This window comes from Pezoporus flaviventris, unplaced genomic scaffold, assembly GCF_033815535.1.
Source record: "Pezoporus flaviventris isolate CSIRO_AGI_PZ_B2104156 unplaced genomic scaffold, CSIRO_AGI_Pfla_v1 ptg000213l, whole genome shotgun sequence".
Classification (NCBI taxonomy): Eukaryota; Metazoa; Chordata; class Aves; order Psittaciformes; family Psittacidae; genus Pezoporus; species Pezoporus flaviventris.
Window position 1 is genome coordinate 8,329,782 of NW_026892761.1, and position 18,148 is coordinate 8,347,929.

At 40.5% G+C, this 18,148-nt stretch overlaps 1 protein-coding gene across 2 annotated transcripts in view; it reads right to left on the reverse strand.

Moving 5' to 3' along the window:
- ZNF217 (zinc finger protein 217) overlaps nucleotides 1-16,639 on the reverse strand; it is a 28,588-nt gene extending 11,949 nt beyond the window's left edge. The window contains exons 1-2 of one of the 2 annotated variants that reach the window (XM_061441807.1): nucleotides 16,479-16,639; nucleotides 144-1,778 (exon numbers count right to left, since the gene is read on the reverse strand). In XM_061441807.1, the coding sequence (XP_061297791.1) occupies nucleotides 144-1,539 (1,396 nt within the window). In that variant the 5' untranslated portion in view covers nucleotides 1,540-1,778; nucleotides 16,479-16,639. Of the gene's footprint in view, nucleotides 1-143; nucleotides 1,779-16,107; nucleotides 16,437-16,478 lie in introns of those variants that run through there. The other variant, XM_061441809.1, reaches the window with a different exon arrangement.
- Nucleotides 16,640-18,148: the final 1,509 nt, after the last annotated feature.

Below are 18,148 nucleotides of genomic sequence, written 5' to 3' on the forward strand. Positions count from 1 at the left end.
TTCCCCCACCATAGCATTGAATATCTCTGGTTAAGTTTTGGAAAGACAACAGAGAAAAGCAAGATGCATTCTTTGGCTCTAAAGAGTTGCTAAACCATACAGTAACAGCTATTTCAAACTTATGTGCTCAAAACACTACTCACCTAAATTAAGTGTTTCTGGAAGCCCATCTTCAGACCCATCTTCAGAGCCTCCTTCTACCCGTTCTCCTGTTCCATTTTCATCCAGACTTGCAATGATTTCAGCGCAGCATGTCCTGGAAACAGCTGAAGTCTCTGCATCAGTCCGCCTGTCTCTCTTATGTACTCTGGAATGAAGGACTAGCTGGTGGTATGTTCTGAAGGCTTTACCACACTGTGAACAGTGTGTTGGTTTCTCTTTGTTCTGAGACAATTTAGAATCCATCTCCATAGAAGGCACTTCACCACCGGGATGTTTCAATTTGACTTGGGATAAGTTACTATTTCCTGTGTAACTGCTGTTTTTATTTACTCTTGACTTCCCAGTAGTTTCAGTCTGGCTACCTTTATTTGCATTCCAAATTTCACCGGGTTCTTCCTTATCAGAAGATGAATCGTCATTGTCTGTACTTACTTCATGCCCTAATTCTTTAGTTTGGCCACGGCCAACTGCAATTTTACCTTTGGTAGCCAGCTGCCATGCTTGATATGTGGTGAAAGGATCTAGTTCAGCTATCCATTTCACAGGCTTTTGCGATTTGTTTTCTGGAACAGAGTTTGGTCTTAAGTTCAAGAATCGAAAAAATTCCTCTTTCCGAGATGTTTCTTCTCCATTAGGTTCACCAGTCATCTGGGGGCTTTCACCACTGGGTACCGATTCTTTGGTGTGCATTTTACTGTGCTCAATTAGAGTCTCTTTATTGTGAAATAGGAAACCACAAACCATACAAATTTTGTAAGGTGATGTTACGTTTTCAGTTACATGCTCCTGCACCACCTCATTTATTGTTATGGGACTTTCAGAACCTTGTTGGTGCTTGTTCCTAGAACCAGGCTTTCCAGTATGCGTTCTCATGTGATTTTTGAGGAACCACGGCTCTTTAAATCTTCTTCCACATACATTACACCAATAGGTGAAAGAATCTTTATGCTTTTTCATGTGCGCCTCAACGTCAAAAGCCTCACGAAATGTTTGTCCACAAACTTTACAACTCAATTCTTCACTGTCTTTTTCATTGTTTGGTAAAGGCAAGTTTGTTCTTACTTGACATTTATCTAAAGGACTAAGATACTCTGCTTCAACACGCAGAACAGCTGGTTCACAAAGAGTGGGCCTATGCTGTGTTAAAACATGCTTACCAAGCTCTTCAGGATGTTTAAAAGTCTCATCACAGAACATGCAGTCCAGAGGCATGCATCCCTCAGCTTGCATGAGAAACTTTTCTTGCAAGCTTTTGTAAGAAATTGTGTTTGTTCCTTTTATTGTCATTGAGGCATCATTATTCTCCATCTGTGCACCAACGGTACTCGCTATTCCATCCGGTCCATCCATGTATGCCAAGAGAGGCTGAGTTGGCATGTTTCCTATGTTCTGTTCCCTATTACGTGTTTTAATGTAAGGTTTCAGTTCTTTGGGGATGCTCACTGATCACAATAAGGACACTTGTAAAGTTCTCCAACATCTGCTCAGAAGTCTAAGCTAAAACACCTCTGCCAGGAAGATTTTTTCCACAAGAAAAAGATTTTCCTTTTTGTTTTTGTCTGTGTTCAAGCAAGTGTATCCATCGGTTCTCTCAGTGACACAAAGAGCTCCAGCACCTGGAAAAGAGGAAAATAGTCAGACTTTTAAAAATAAGAAGAAAGAATTGTCTCCCAAATAATGAAAACATTGCTGCTAGGGAAATATCAATGCTTTTGAATAGAGAAGGCATACTTTAATAGTAAGTGAGGGGCAGCTAGAAGGCACTCTGGCCCCTTTTCTACCTACTACAGTTGAAATAGTATGGTTTTGAGCATCCCTGTATTCTAGTAGCTGGGTTTCTGTATTAAGATCGCTTTGTCTACTAATAAGATAGTAAACAAAGTATAAAAAGCAATACTTTGTCTACTGTCTGTTCTAAACTTACTCTTATCCAGTTACGTAAAGCTGCTGAAATCATATTTCAATTCATACACTACTGTAAACAATTACATGCAGCAAGCCAAAGTAACCTTTCCTTGAACCTGTGAAACAGGTGTTTAGAGGCACAATAAAACTACTTGTTCATGCTCTGAAGGCTCTTGAGCAAAAGACTTCCCGCCCTCCCCAAGACCAGTTTGCAACTGGATTTCACAGTGCGCATACACAGTAGATGTCAGTACAAACTTGTATTAAGAGCTATTCACTAACACCACTAACCAAAGCTTTTACTATCATCCACAGATTTACAATCTGTAACAATTTTGGGCTGGTACAATTAGATCAAGAGGCCAACTATTACATTTAAAAAGGAAACACTTATTTCAAACTGCATGCAACAACGTGCTTTTTTGACTACACTAGAAAGGAAAGGTTTAATCTTAAGACAGGCTTAAAAAGGGTTATAATATAATCAATTACAACTCCAACTTAAATATCTAAATCTGTACGAGTTGTAATGCCTGCAATCAGCAATTGGTGGCCACCCCTCTTTGGGCTAGCAAATTATATCATCATAGAGTTCAGGACTCCTCTTGATCAAATTTTTGGATAAAGGAAAAGCCTACCAAATTAATATAAAACCATTATAAACTGAAGAGGAATAATTCTGAGATAAGGCATATTTCCAAATAAAAGGATATCAAATGAAAAGAATGCATTCAAAATCTGACTCAAACTTTTACAAATTATTTCATAAAGAGACAGCTAGCCAGTGATTCTCATTACTTAATATTCCTGAAAACACAATATGCTCTACAGCTCTTATAGCAGAAGACAAGAATACAGGCAAAGTCAGGTTTTAAAATTCAGTTCAACTTCCACCTCAGCCTTGCTTTATTTAGAGAAAAATAGAAACATTTTGCTTCATTTCAGGCAAAGAAAGAGTAACAGCTCAACTCTAATAGTGTAGGCTACAGATTTCCATGACAAGTAACTGTAGCGAGTAAGATGCGCAGCTGAGATTACCTTTCTCCTTTTCTGATCAAGCAGTGCTTGCTGGACAGAAAAAGGTGGTCTTAAGCCATGAAATCTTCAAATGTTCAGTAGAAATCAGCCATGGGAACTTGAAAAGTTTATACAGTTCAGTGTCCCAAACATGTTTGCAGACAACATGCCTGTAAGGCCACCTGCCAGCAGAACCAATGTGTCCAACAGCCATGGGACAGGAGCTTTACTCAGCTGAAGTGAAAAGGCAACCATTTATAGACCCAAACTTTGATACAATGCCTTCAACTTTATTGGATACCTTTACCTACCACAGAACAGTCAAGCCCAGGCAAGATAACCACCTGGGAAAGGAAACATAACACCACATTGCTAGGAGTCATAGATTCAACATTTCAAACACTCCCTACACTACAGCCTTGCTATGAGAATACTCTTCAGTCTTCATTTCAAAAGTTAGCAGCTTCTTTTCCACCATCATGCATGCAAGATGACCCTGGAGCCCAGTGAAGATGTGTTTAAAAAAAAAAAAAAACAAAAACAAACACAAAAAAAAACCAACCAGAGGATAAAATCCAAAACTCCACACAACTAAACAAACACCCAACCCCCCAGAATGCCAATATAGCATAAAATTGCTTCCACATGCTTGTCTTCCTCCCCCCCCATATCTCCAGAACTTAGTGTCTTCATCATCCAGTCCCCTAATCCAGGTCCAGACAATGATCAGATCTAATACCATGAAGCTTCTAGCTTTTTTTAAACCCGGGTTGTTTCAGGCCTGGGCCAAAGACTCATGCCAAGTTCAACATGAATGGAGGGATCCTGGGGTGTAGTCTACAGAGGGTAAGAGGGAACAAGCCACTGTCTGACAGGTTGATGCCGACAGAACCTGGACTTTCTGCAGCCAAAGTCTCTTTTCCAACTACGCCCTTTATCCCCAGTTTCAGTTCTATCAGTGCCATGATTAACACTTCCTCTCTGCATAATGACTCAAAGTCTTTTGTAATAGGCAGGTTCAGTCCATGATGCGACTCTTCTGAATTGCTTCTACTGCAGCCTTTGCTTTTGCCTTTCTACCTTCCCTATTCAGTTTTGACTTTCTGGCTTTCACTCACCCACCATAGCCAGGTGAAGGAGCTATAACAAAATTTTGAAGCTGAAGTATTCAAACAGCTTTCCCTTTTGCAAAACATAAGGAAAAACATATCAAAGGGTGCTGGTTAACATGTTTCACTTCGTGTTTCAACTTGCCGTTTTGTTCTATTTCTACTGTCATTTTAAGAGGTATTTTTTTACACAACAGGATAACATGCTGCAGCAAAGCTTATGTGCATATGCAGTGACTATCTGCCTGAAAATAATTTATTTGCAAACAAGGAATGAACATCAACTTTGAAAGACTCCTGAATACTTACAATGAATATCCAGACAAGATTAAGAAAAACAAAAAATAAAGAAACTTGAGAGTTTAATGCATTTACTTTCAGAGCCACAGGTAAGTGCTCTGCTGTAATAGATACAAGAATCATCCTACAAAAAGGCCAGAGGCATTGCTGGGGTATGAAGCCAGAGCCAAACACCAGTGCTTAAAGTCCCACGTACTGAATTGCTGAGATACGGCATCAATTATTTCCTTGTGTTTGCAAATAGAGAAAAAGCTGATTATGCCTTATGACGCTCCCCACTTTGCCCCATTACAACACACACACAATAAAGCAACAAGAACTAAGTCACTTTAAAGAGAAAACAGATGACACACAGCAGAAATTCACACTCAACCCCCTATTCTCCACGGAATTCTGGGATGAGGGTAGAAGAGACATCCTTGTAACATGGACCACCACACACAGTTCTACTCAAGTCTAACCTAGGATGATATGTTTGTAAAAACCACATGCTTAAGAGACTTATTAGGATTTAAAGGACAGACTTGGTCACATCTAGGGAAGGCCCCAGTCTGGTCACTGATCTACAAAAAATCCACCTCAATGAATCAATAAAGTTTTCTCTGGTAAGCCCTTTGAGAAGAGATCTGTTGCAATCTCATCTCAGCTGTCCAAAAACCTAAACCTGTCCCCACAAAAGCACATATAAATACAGAGCATAGAACTTTAACACATGGCCCATGAGATGATTTTAACAGGAGTTTAGATCCAAATTTCATTGGGTATCAATAGGTTTGAGCAAGCCCTTTGGAGGCTTTTTCCATGGCTCTTCAAAGCACTTAACACACCATCAACCTGCGTTAGCTGCTGAATGCTTTTCAAGCTTTCATTGGTTTTAATAGGAGGTTCTGAACACTTCTGAAGAACTGGCCACAGCTCATCCTCTAGGCAGCATTGCAAAGCAGAGCAAGATATTCCTGTTTTAAGACTGTGAAATGCCTATTTGCAGCTCAGGCAATTACTGTTCTTAGATATACCATCATATACAGGAGATAGTACCTACAGACTGAAAAAAAGTCCGGCAGGCAGCAGTTCTGAATAAAGACACAGATACAAAGAGACAGAATTGTATTTAAACTGAGAAGGGAAAGGATAACACTACTAGAGCAAGAAGGTGAGCTAGAAAGCTCTAGTCTTGTTTTTATATCTGGTGGTTACACACTTCACTCTGATTAGAAATATGGCTTTTATATATGTCTAATACATACTTTTACATACGTAAAATTTTACACTGTTTACTTTTTACTCACTCTCTCAAGGTAACACATGCTGAAACTACAAGCCAAATATCTACTCCAGGATTTTATCCATTATTAACAAAACCCTTCTTCCTAGTGAAGATATTATGCCTTGTATTTGAGGACCAAAAATGCTGATTAATTACATTCCTGTTATTCAAAACCCTGTAGGCAGCAGCTAAACTGACAAGTGTTGCCTTAATTCTGTACTATTGCTTCCCTCAGAAAGTAGACGACCTGCAGTTTTGACAAGCACTGTAACGATTTGCGGCTGAAGGTCTGTATTAGCTCAACAAAAAATAATACAGTACCCCATGTTTCTTCTGTTGTCTTTCACTCTCAGAAGACAAAAGAACAGACATGACACACCAGTATCAGAGATACTGAGTAAAGGAACAGAACAAAACAGGAAAGCCTTCCTTCCAACAGCTGAAAAGTGATAAATTTACTACAGATTAACTCAAGGCTGAAAATAAAGAATTACTATCCCTCTTCACAATAAAGTGAGTCAAGAAATCTTGACTTCTGACTCCCCTATTCATCTGTAAATGTCAACATGCATCTCACACCAGAGTCCAGGGCCCACATGTTCCCTTGATTGCTGCAACTGCCTTGCAGTGAATGAGCAGGGCAGGAGGAACCTTGTCCTGCTCAGCATATCTGGACACTTACTGGAGTGGTCCATCCACAGGTGGGGTAAAGTCATTTCAACTGCAGGATGCCACCTATTGTACTTTATTCTTCCAACAATCCAGAGCCTAAGCATTATCAAACTTTAGTTCACACCTGAGTCATATTTGGCTATAAGGCCTTCAGTCAAATATTTCAATAGGTTTGCAGTGATACGCACTGTATTTATAAACGACACAAAATACATACAACTAAAGATTGAACTGGACAGATGAGAACATCTTGTTTTCGTTGCACTTGCCACACAACCTAAGAACCACACCAAAAAGCTGCTGCATGTAAATGGACTATTAAAATTGAGAAAAATTTAATTAAATGCCTGTAGAGAAGTTTAATTTCTTTTTATTAAATTACACAACCAAAGACAACATATTACAGACTCAAAGATTTCTTTGGGAAATGACCTATCAGTAGTAATTTGACTGCATTTCTACTTCCTGCATTTCAAAATTTCCATGAATACGTAATAAAAAACTCTAGACACCTTTCAAAGAATAGCTAAGTCTAACAACTGAATTTCCCATTTTAAACACTGCAAAGCACTGGGAATAGAAGCTGTGGAGCTAGTAATCAGGAAATACAACTATATCTTGCTAATTCTGTGCTAGCAAAACTATTGTTAAACTGTAAATAGCAAGCAGGAACAATTACAGAAGTTAACCTAGTTGCCGCAACATTTCCTTAGAAACAGAAGTGAGAAAACTAGAAGAGTTACAGCCAAGTACATGACAGTTACTTGTCTGTATGCTAGGAGATACGGACTCAGACCTGAGAGTTGTTAACAGATCCTTAAATTCAAGGCCAGTAGCAAAGCTATTGCTGTTTAACAGATGACCAGAGTTTCTTTCACTATCCTACTAAGATTCCACAAGGTTCCAAGTCCTACAAAATCCAGTGCCAGGAAAGAACAAGAAACTCACACTCCAAACCCCACCAGAGCACCAGCTGCTGCAGATTAACTATCTTCATTTCTACTGTATCTGTTTGACTTGAGAAACTTTCATGTAACTCTCAATTCCACTTTAGAAAAAAACAAAATACCTTTCAGTTTTCCTCATGTTTCAAGAGCTTTCAGGATATTAAGAGTACTTTTACATGAAACATTCTTTTTCTGTTAGTATGTTTATACCTCAGAACAGGTTGCTGCTCTTTGGCATTACTAATGAGATAGATTTTATACCACTGATTGCTTCTTGGAAACCACAAATTATTTAAACATCTTTTCTTAGTTCAATCTAAAAGTTTTGCTTTTTCAGAACAGTTGCTATAGTTCTATCTAATGAACGTAAGTAAAGTGAACCAGTTAACGTCACTTTTTCCTCATTGAGATCACAAATAAAAACGACCATATATTATCCATTTTGCCTGGGCACACCCATATTTAGGTGTAATGGTGACCATAGACAGAGTATGCATAAATAAACACAACTTCAAACCCTAAAAAAAAAAAAGCCTGAGCCAAGGCTGAATTTAGTTTATTTAGAGCTTTTTTTTTTCATACATATGTATCATTGCATGAAGTTAAGCCAGTTGCACCACACCTGATACATACACAGGATATTAAGCAGAAATCACACCCCTAAGTAGTTTTTAACAATACTTAAGAGCTCCACACTTTCAAAAGAGTACCTACAGTGCCCTAGGTTGTGTGGAACCCATCAGTGACAATAGCTCCACTATATGAGCACTACTGGTGCGCTGGGGGTCTTTGTAGACTCCTATGTTTAGTCAGAAAGAGAAGCAAAGTGTTATTGTGAGGTTCTAATTTGCCAGTTACTCCAAAACATTAGTCAGATTTCCAAACATCCACAGCATAGAATTTCAAGTTTGTCTCCACAGGTTATAGGGGTTTTATGAAAACCACATAACTTCCTTTCTCAATTTAAGAAGAAATGCATACATGTCCCACACCTCATGCAATAAAGTGTTTTTCTTTATTAGACAGAAATGTCTTTTCTACCTCAATTTGACGGAGGGATAGTCCCTAAAGCTACGGAAGATGACACCATTTGCTACATAGACTGCGACCTCATTTCTGAAGGAATACAGCTATCCATCTGCCTATGAGTTAAGTTAAAACACTGGAAAGCTGTAAAAGTCAGCACAAATAAAACATTATGTTGCAGAATAGCAGAAGAGTCAGCTTTTCTTCATAACACTACACGAGTTAATAACTTACTCTTCATTACGGTGCGTTCTATTGCTTTCTAGGGAAGGCAAGAGCTACTCCCTTCTATCTTTTAACAGCAGATAATTTTAACACAATTTCCCAGTATATTTCTTTGTTAATAGAGGAGCACATGAGTACACCTAACATTGTTTCTCATCCACACATCGGTTTTTATACAAGTGTTCTACCTTTAAATAAAGAGTTTAACAGTTCAGTCTGATATAGAACTAATATGAGTACTTCTTTAAGGAAATGGAGATTTAGGGGGAGGAAGGAGAGGAAGACAGTTGTTTGTTTCAGTTGCAGGAAAGATCAAAATGAAGATGTTCAGGTTGAAAAGAGAACATAAAAAGATGATCCTAAACTGGAATTTCTACTCCCTAAATCTGCAAACTTATGTCCCTTTGTTATTCTCCATCCTTCAGGCTTGAAGTTTTCAAAGTTACCCTAAACTTAAACTCTTGAGAGAGGTTTTCATGGCTTATCATTTTATACTCTGTAAGAGAGAAGCTACTGTTTTTCTCAGTTACAGTCCCTTCTAACAACACTAGAGAGCTTTCCAGTGTAACGATACTAAGACAACTCATAAAAACAGAACTGAAGAAACAGAGACATATACTGCAGAAAACCAGAATGCTATTTATCCAGGCATTTCTCCACAAACACTTTAGATTTTCTTCAAAGCTCTTTTGTAGTCAGATAATGCAGACATAAATGCAAGTAATTTTCCTCCTGAAGTCTAGCAAACAGGATTTTAATCACCAAGTGGAAAATAACTAGTAGTTAATAATGAACAATATTAGGAATACTCCTTCCCCCCATTTCAGACATCTATACTAATAGAAACAAAGGATATCCTTTCTTTAAAAAAGGTTTTCCTGTGGAGTCCCTTTTTCTTTGAGGCTATATGTCTAACAGTGTTTTGGCAGAGGATGGATGAGCTGAATGTGTCTCCTCAGTGAACTGAATGCCTCTTCTATCAAAAGATGTAATTATTCCTTTTTAAAGCAGGGAACATATAAGCTTGCATCATTTTGCACATGTTTTTCCTCCGCTGAGCAAAAGCAAATATAAAAGAGACTAATTCTTGGCATTAAAGGAGGAAGTGTCACAAAAAAGTATTGACTTCTAAAGTTCACAAGGACTGCCCTAACAGCCAGACTTTTTTCCCCTTTTTCATCTGATTAAGAGAGAATTTCTCAGGAACCACAAAGCCAAAGTGTCCTTTAGACAACATGAAGTGGCTAATACCTGTTGTAGAAAGGCTGAAAGACACAAGAGTGATCCTATTTTACATAAGTCTGGGACACATTCCTCCACTGCTATAAGATGATGCAACTTCATTTAATCAAGAAGTTACATGTACTTAAACTGGCAATGACCCCTTACCTTACAAAACAGTTTATTGTTCTCCCCACAGCAGGTAAAGACTCTCTTGGTGGAGTGATACATTTTTACTGTTGAGTCAGTCTCTCACCTTACATAGACTGCCTTATGTTTAGCCTTGGATTTCATTTGAAAGATGATATTTTCAGAGACGTTAAAAGGAAAATTGACTTTTTTTTTTACTTCTCCACAGAAGGATGTTAGGTCTCTCAAGCAGCCACAACTACAAAGAAGTGGTAAATTCCGAGTTTACCAAATTAGACTTAATTCCTTATTACTCAAGATCCAGGAGTTCCTCCATAGCAATTACAGGCAAGTTGCATCCCTTTGGGCAGCATAGGTTAAATAACAGGAAAAGAGATTGGTTTACTGCTTCTGAATTTGAGAGAAGTAGTTGCTTCCAAAGAGTTCATTTTGTTAGGGTCATTAATCTTCCCTAGTGCTCTCACCCGATTTCAACTCTGAATCTAACATTCAACCAACACAGCTCAAACCCCTGTGAAGAAAAAGCAGCAACTTCCCATTTCTCTCCTCAGCAGACCACTTTGAAGCTGTCACTTTCAAACATATCCACAGTCCTGTATTTGCAAAAATCAGTCTTGAAAGATAGAAAAAAGTACAGTCCAGGGGTAAGACATTTACTCTTATTTAAGTCATCCTCTGGACTAGCATCTGAAGATACTAAAATAGAAAAGTGCTAGAAATAGACACTTCAAATAGCTGCCTCCTCTCCTCCATGCAGGTGGGAGATCTTCCAGAGACCCACGTAGACTGATGGAGAGTAAACTTTTTTAATTGCCTAGCATTACATTACCTCAGACTAGTGGACTGAAGGGATGTATGCAATGGTGTAGTCCAACATACCAGGCTTCACAGCGCCGAATACCCTCAAAAGGACAATTTGCATCCACAAGAAACTGATCTTTCATCAAACAGGCAGTTTCATATATAAACTTTAATAATGTAATAAAAAAGGCTAGAAATAAAGAATAAAGATAAACAGAAACTGCAGCTTCTCTGGATCACCTTTACATCCATTTGCCTTAATATTTAAGCATTGCAGTCTTTGTAGTATGTATAATTTGCTTCTTCCTATCTGTGTACCAAAAGAAAGAGAGGCTGACCTAACCCCAAGGATTTCTCCTAACCAGTTCTCAATTATCATGATAAAGTGTAAGCAAAATACAAAGGCCTTTAATTTCCCTCATGTAGTTTATGTCAGAGGTAAACTGCACTTGCTTTATTACACTGAAAAATGCAAGTGTACCCATTGCGCATAAACAAACTCAGACTTTGATACTTTTAGTTGCATAAAATCTTTAGCACATAGAAAAGCACTATCCAGTCAATTATTCACTTGGATGGGTTTCTGCTCAAATCTTTAAGTCACACTGATCTACATAGTTTTTCCTGCATATTCTAACCACATTTCCTCTTGTGCTTTCTTTTGAAATTGTCGAGGCAGTCTGATAAGCAATTCCATCTTCTGCCATGAACTCAAAGACTGTATTTTGAAATATGTCTGTCACCTATATCTCTGATTTGTAACTCTTTGCCCCCAGAATTTAGATTGATTTACTTTGAAATTGAAAGCCTGTTCTTATCATAGCATTTCACTCACAGCCCCCCTTCAAAAGAATTAAAGAGGAAGAATCAAAAGAGCTAGATTTATGATAAGCTATAAACTATGCTCTGACCAAAGTCATATGATTATAACAGTAGAAGTTTTAATTTTTTTTCCCCTCAATGACATACACCCAGGATTGGCATAAAATAGTTTTTATCAGCAACAAAACAAGATTATTTAGGAATTTCACTGAAGTAAGCTGATTTCTAAAAGCAAATCTTTTTGAGAATAGCTTTTTGTTTGGAGGTGCACAAAAACGTAGGTAAGTTTAGGCTGGAAAAGTGCATTTGGTTTTTTTATCCTAAAATACAAGGGGCATTGAGAATCTTACGTAGCTTGGTCATATCCTTTTCCTTACTTTTGTATTCAGTTGCAAATCTCCTGTGGTATGAGTCACATCTCTCTAAAAGCATGCATACAGTAGTCAGCAGAATCCCCTGACAGTATTAATGCACCAGAAAGAAAAACTTTTTGTTCCTAAAGTCACCTTGAAAAAAGGGGTTCAAGAGTCATCAGAAGAGACTCAAAGTCCATTAAAAATAAACAGTAGTTTGAAATTAATGTAGTTATGAGATGTGGAAAGAGTATCTGATTGGAACGCTGATGTTCTAAATCAAGAGTCTCAAAAATAAGAGGGCTGAGCTGGCAAATGGCAGCCCTGCTGTAACTGAAATGTACTGTCTTGCTATATTTAAAGACAATACCTCAACAGTTAAGTATTAAAACATTTGAAGAGAGATAAATAAGTGTAAGACACAGGCAAATATCCTTGGTTATTTAATCATCCTGAAAGCAGTGTGGAAGTGTGAGGGTGAGTTCAAAGGTCAAACTCTTCTTTCAGCTTCTTGCAAAGAAAAGAAAGCTTAGCCCATTCCACCTTAGGGAAGGGGGGGGACTGTTCTTTCCATATGCCAGCGGTAGTCACAGCATTTCATAACACAGGAAAGAGGTAGTGTATTTACATATACAGTGCATCGAATCTTTTACTAGGACAATGAATTCCAAATCAAGATTCTGGTTAGAAAGAGTTGGGACAACAAAAAGTCCCAAAGAACAAAGGGAAGTTAAAATGTGCTTAACATTTCCCCTGAATTTCTTAATTACAAACTCTCAGATTTTTGTAACTAAATTTCTTGTAATGAGCGTTTGGAAAGTCTAAGTGAAATCTACAGTTCCCTTTTAAAATAATTTCCCCCTGATCACAGTAATAATTTAGAACTTTGTTCATATAAAATATTATATTAAACAAGGCTCTACATTAAAATATTGTAGTAAGGGAAAGACAGATACTGAAGATTAGCAATAAGTGCTCAAAAAGGAATTTTTTGAGTGTGAACTAATGAAAGGGGAAACCAAAAACCTTTGTGTAAGACAGTCTGATAAAAGGTGCTAAATTTTATTATCTTCCTCTTTCTAGCCCTTACCCTAAATCTTGCTGTCCCACTCCTTCCAAAACAAAGCAAAACAAACAAACAAAAAAATTATTCAGTTAAAATTAAGAGAAAAAAGATTAAAAAAATCCTCTCCTCTAATCCAAAGCCTGGAAGCCATTCTCTAAAGACGACTTAATATGAAACTTTGCTTACAAGATACAAATATAGCCTTCTTACCACATTCAAAACCAGAAAACATCCACTTATTTAAAGAAATGGTTTTTTTTTTCTATTTTGATCAACAAGGACGTAGGTATTCATTTTAAATTTAAATTTGGCCCCAATACTGCCACATGAATGCTTTAAGCTCATATATGATATGCACTGTTTAAGAATGTTTAAACAAAGGAAGTAGGAAAAGCCTCAAAATACACAGCAAAACTTAATGGCTTCAATTTTAAAATATATACTGATTGCAGCATGGCAAAATTATTCTCTTATGCTTACAGCCAGTCTTCAGAAAGAATAAGTGCAGTCAGTGTACTAATTTGTCCCACTGGAAATTCTGTATAAAGCATCTACCTAAAATAAACAAGGCTTCGCAGCAAGAATCGTCAGTTGCCATTAAGGACACACCTTAAAGTTCTTGCCACACAGTAACTAAACAAGTACAAACTAGTGGTGACTGTTTGCTACTTTTGTCTTAAAAGTTAATGAGATCAATTCACCCCTCAGTATCAGATCTTCAGATAATTTTCTCAAAAATGCAAGAGACAAACAACCCCCAAACACGAATATCCAGGATTTGAGTGTCTGATGTTTTATCAGAATGTCTAAGGTTCTTATAAAGACGAACATAAAGATGAACATTTAAACCTGACACCACGTAATACTAAAAGGTAAAACGCTTAACTGCTCAGAATACTAGTGCTCTGGTACTGGAAGGCAGCTGTTGTTCCCCTGCCTTTTCTTTTGTTGTGCTTAATCTCATGTCAAGTCATTCAACCAACTCCAAAGCGATGAAGACATAATTGAAAACCTTAACTAAAAAACTGATCTACTGTTCTTAAATAGCTGCATATACCGTTTAACGATTAAAAAAGGCTAACATATAAAACAGCAGCAGTAGAATTTAAATCAGCAACTCTGGTGTACGCAGAAGAGTTGCTTGGCTGTAGGCCAAGCCAATCAATAATCACTGTAATAGCCATGTTTCTAAAGTTATTTGTTTTTCATATTCACCAACCTAAAAACTTAAAGCCAAAACTCATGCTGATTTCAAGAACGAGCTGTGAGATACAAAATCCAAATATTTTGTGCAGAATTACAATACTGCTTATTAAAAAAATGTTACAGAAAGATTAGTGATCACAAAGCCACATTCCTGCCACAGATCTTAAAATATTGACTCAGTTACAGAACTAGTAAAGGGGAAGAAAAAATACCTCCTCCACCCTTTCCCTCTTCCCTCTCCCTCTGCCAAAGAATGCAGTTTATCCTACTTATTTGAAACTGTCCTTTTATATTATCCAAGGAAACGCTTAAACCTTAGTGTGGACATCACAAATTAAAGTATTAGTCGTATTCCCAAACCTACAGTTAATAAGAGCTCCTAAGAGCAATAAAAAATGGCGTTAAAGCTTTGCAAGCCATTGTCATAGCACTGTGCTCCGATACCTTTGCAGACGCAAAAACAGCCCCCACCAACCATGTAAGCACTGGTCAGCAAGTCAATGCCTGCTATTCAACTTGTAGTTAGGCGTTTTATTTCTGTGTCTTCCAGATCATATCACTCCTGCATTTCAGGGCCTAATAAAATGTGAAGAATGATATGCTCCTTCTCTCTCCTTGCATCTGAAACTGTGTTATTTCCCTCTCTTCTTTTTCACACATTCTTACAAAAACTTCCCTTTTCACGTACTTCTATAAGAAATTATTTCACTGCATCTACTTCAGTTCCCATTTCTATTTTCGATTTTCACTAGATCCTTCTGCTACTGCCTCCCCCTCAAACCCACTGGTAGAAACTGATGTAGTTTTAAAGCTCTCAAGGTCATTTCAGAAATGGAAAAAAAAAAAATGTTACCTAAAAAAACATTTAAACACACAAAACCCCTAAACTAAACCCTTTTCAAATTCAAACGCCTTTCATCAGCAGATCAATAACCCAACATAAAGATTTTTGTTCACCACCACTTCAAAACTATTACACTCCAATTCAGATACTTACAGGGAGTCACACAGCACATTTTATGGGATGGCTCATTAGAGCACACACAGATCTTACTTTGGCTGCAGGTTTCTGTGTGGGAAACAAACAAACAAAAAACCCACCCCCACCCCACCCCCCCGAAACAGAAAGTCCAGTGGGTATCACGGAACAGGAATGAAATCCAATCTCTAGGTATTCTAGAATTTGATTGTCCTCGCTTGGCAACCTCTTTTGTTGCTTAAGAAGTCAGTTGAGACTTAATTATTTATTTTCTAAACTTCCTATTCCCCTTTAAAAAAAAAAAAAAAAAAACACAACGCCAAAGAAATTATCAGGAAGGGCTCAGTCTTTAGAAGACAAAGGTAAACGAAACAAAAACTGGCAAAACGGATCAATAAACTTTTCATTAACAAGCCCCCCTTCCTCCGCCCCATGAGCCACTTACTACAAATCCTTCTTCCAGGAACATCTTTGACTCACAAAGAAATAAGTCTCTTCCCGCTCCACCCCCACCACCCCATCACCACCCGGCAGAAAAGCACCCCCAAAACCCAGGCTCGACGCCGGGAGTATTGAAAAGCAAACACCCAGGTACAGGAGGGAAGTTTCAGACACCTACTTGTGCGGGGGGAGCCGGGGAAGGGGACGTGATCCCGAGGACAGCGGGAACTTTGGGGCTGGGAGTGAAGGAGGGAGGGTTTCTCCCTCCGCGCCCGCCACCTCCCACTGCCCAGGAAGGGGGTCTCGTTACCTGCTGCTCGGACGCGGGGGGGGGGACGGAGGCTGGCGCGGCCCGAGCTGGGCCGGCTGCCGCACACCTGGCCCCCCCTCCCCGGCCCTTCCTACCCCCACCCAGGGACCCGCGTCCCCCCCACACACCTGCCCTTCCTCTTCCTCCTGTTCCCCAGGGGCGGTCAGTGCGCCTCGCCAGCCTCCCAGGCGCCGGGACAACACGGGGATGGGCGGCCCTGCTTGCTCGGGGGGGGCGGGGGCTGAGGCGTTGAGCACCCCCCCTTTTTCCTCACAAGGAAGGGAGAGTGTATGCCCCAGATCCCCTCAACATGTCCCGGAAGACAGCTGCCCTCCCACCCCCCCGCGCTCGGTCACACAACCAGGTCCTCACGGCAGAGACCGCCCCGAGGGGAAGGGGCTGCGCCTCCCTCAGGTGCCGCTGTGAGGGTGGGGGGGGGAGCAGGAGGAGGACAGAGGGGCCGGAGCCCCCTGGAAGTTGACCCCCAGCCCTCCCTCACCTGTGCCCGGGCCGCCTCCCCCGGCCGGCATCCTGAGGTGGGGGCGGAGGGAGGAGGGGAGAGGGGGCGGCCGCCCGCGGTGCCGCCGGAGCCCGGACTCGGCGGCGCTGGCGCTCGGGGCACTGTTTGTAAACCGCTCCCGCGGCAGCTGTTGCTGGGGCAGCCCCGCCGCTCGGCCACGCCCCGCAGCGCAGGGCACGCCCCCCCGCTTGACGCAGGCCACGCCTCCTCCCCGGTGGGGCGGGCGGGCTGTGATGCGCGGGGTGGGCGGCGAGGCCCAGCACTGGCGTGAAGGACCGCGGCCGGTGGTGGCCCGGGTCGGGCCTGCCGGTGGGGATGGCACCACCGCGAGTGGCTGGGCCCTTTGTGCCGCCGCCGTGCCAGGTGGAAGCTCGAGAAGCGGCGGCGGTTGCGCGGCCCCGTAACAGCGGCGGGTCGGGGCCCGGCCGGCCTTTGTGTGTTGTGATGCTGGGGGACGCGGCGATGGCATCGCTCTGAATGACAAAGCGCGGCCGAGGGCCGTTACATAAAGCCTTATATTGCCTGACATAAGCGTACGCCCGGCAGGGGCCATCAGGGGCCTTCCCTGTGCTTTGTAAATGTAAATAAAAGCGATGCACGTCCTAAGTGTTGTCCATCGGGTTCCTTTGGTGGGTCGTTGGTGGGTGAGATGCTGGCCTGCCCTGAGGAGACCAAGGGCCTGCAGTTCAGTAAGTGGGCCCCACATTGGGGCTGCTGCCTCGTGGGGAGGTGAAGCAACATGGACACCGGGCTGTTTGCTGCAGGCAGGGCCCAAAAGGCCAGGGATTCATGTATTTTGCATTTCTTTCAACAGTCGTAAGCGCTCAGCTGTTCCGTTTGGCATAGCATTGCTGCTTCTCCCGAGGTATGGATGCCAAAGTGGAATTAAACAGCAGACAAAGACTTTTTTTTTTTTTTTCCCCGAGTATTCCAGTTGTAACTGAGGAGCTTTTTAGGAGTTAAATGCGCTCTGTGATACTGTTAGCAAAATGCTTAATCTCTGCTAGACTCTGAGGTTAGCACCTTCTGCAAGTAAATGGGTTAAGAAGTGAGCTTCCATGTGGTCTCGTTTCTTTCCCCAAAGACACACAGAGACCTGTTAAAGTCAGTTTAGTTTACATCAGTAGGTTTAGGTCACACCCAGTGGCTTATTTGCTTCAACATAAAAATCATCCTTCCTGAATTGCCGACATTTCTGAAATAATGGCAACTAAAATTATGTGGGGTTTGTTTTAAAGTTTTCTCAAAATGTTTTCCTGAATGTTAAAAAACCTCTGTGTAACCCAAGAGCACAGGGTTTTGCTTATTCTGCTTCTTCACAGGTTCTCAGCCATTAAGTCTTGATCCTCCCACTGCCCAAAATGGTCCAAGAGGTTTAAATTGATACAGAAGGGAACTGGTGTAGGGCTTCTTGCACAATCAGCAATTTCAGTTGTTTTTATAAGTGCGATTTTTTCTTGCAGTATGATGTGTCCAAGCGAGGTGTTTATACATGCATGCAGAATATTCCACTGCATTGCAAGAGCTTCACATTTCTTTGTAACTTGCTGCACACAAATTTATACTATGTGACCAAACCTGATCCCACAAACACTCCCAAGTTTAAGCGCAGGAGTAGGCCAGTACACTTCAGTGGGACTTGCTATGTA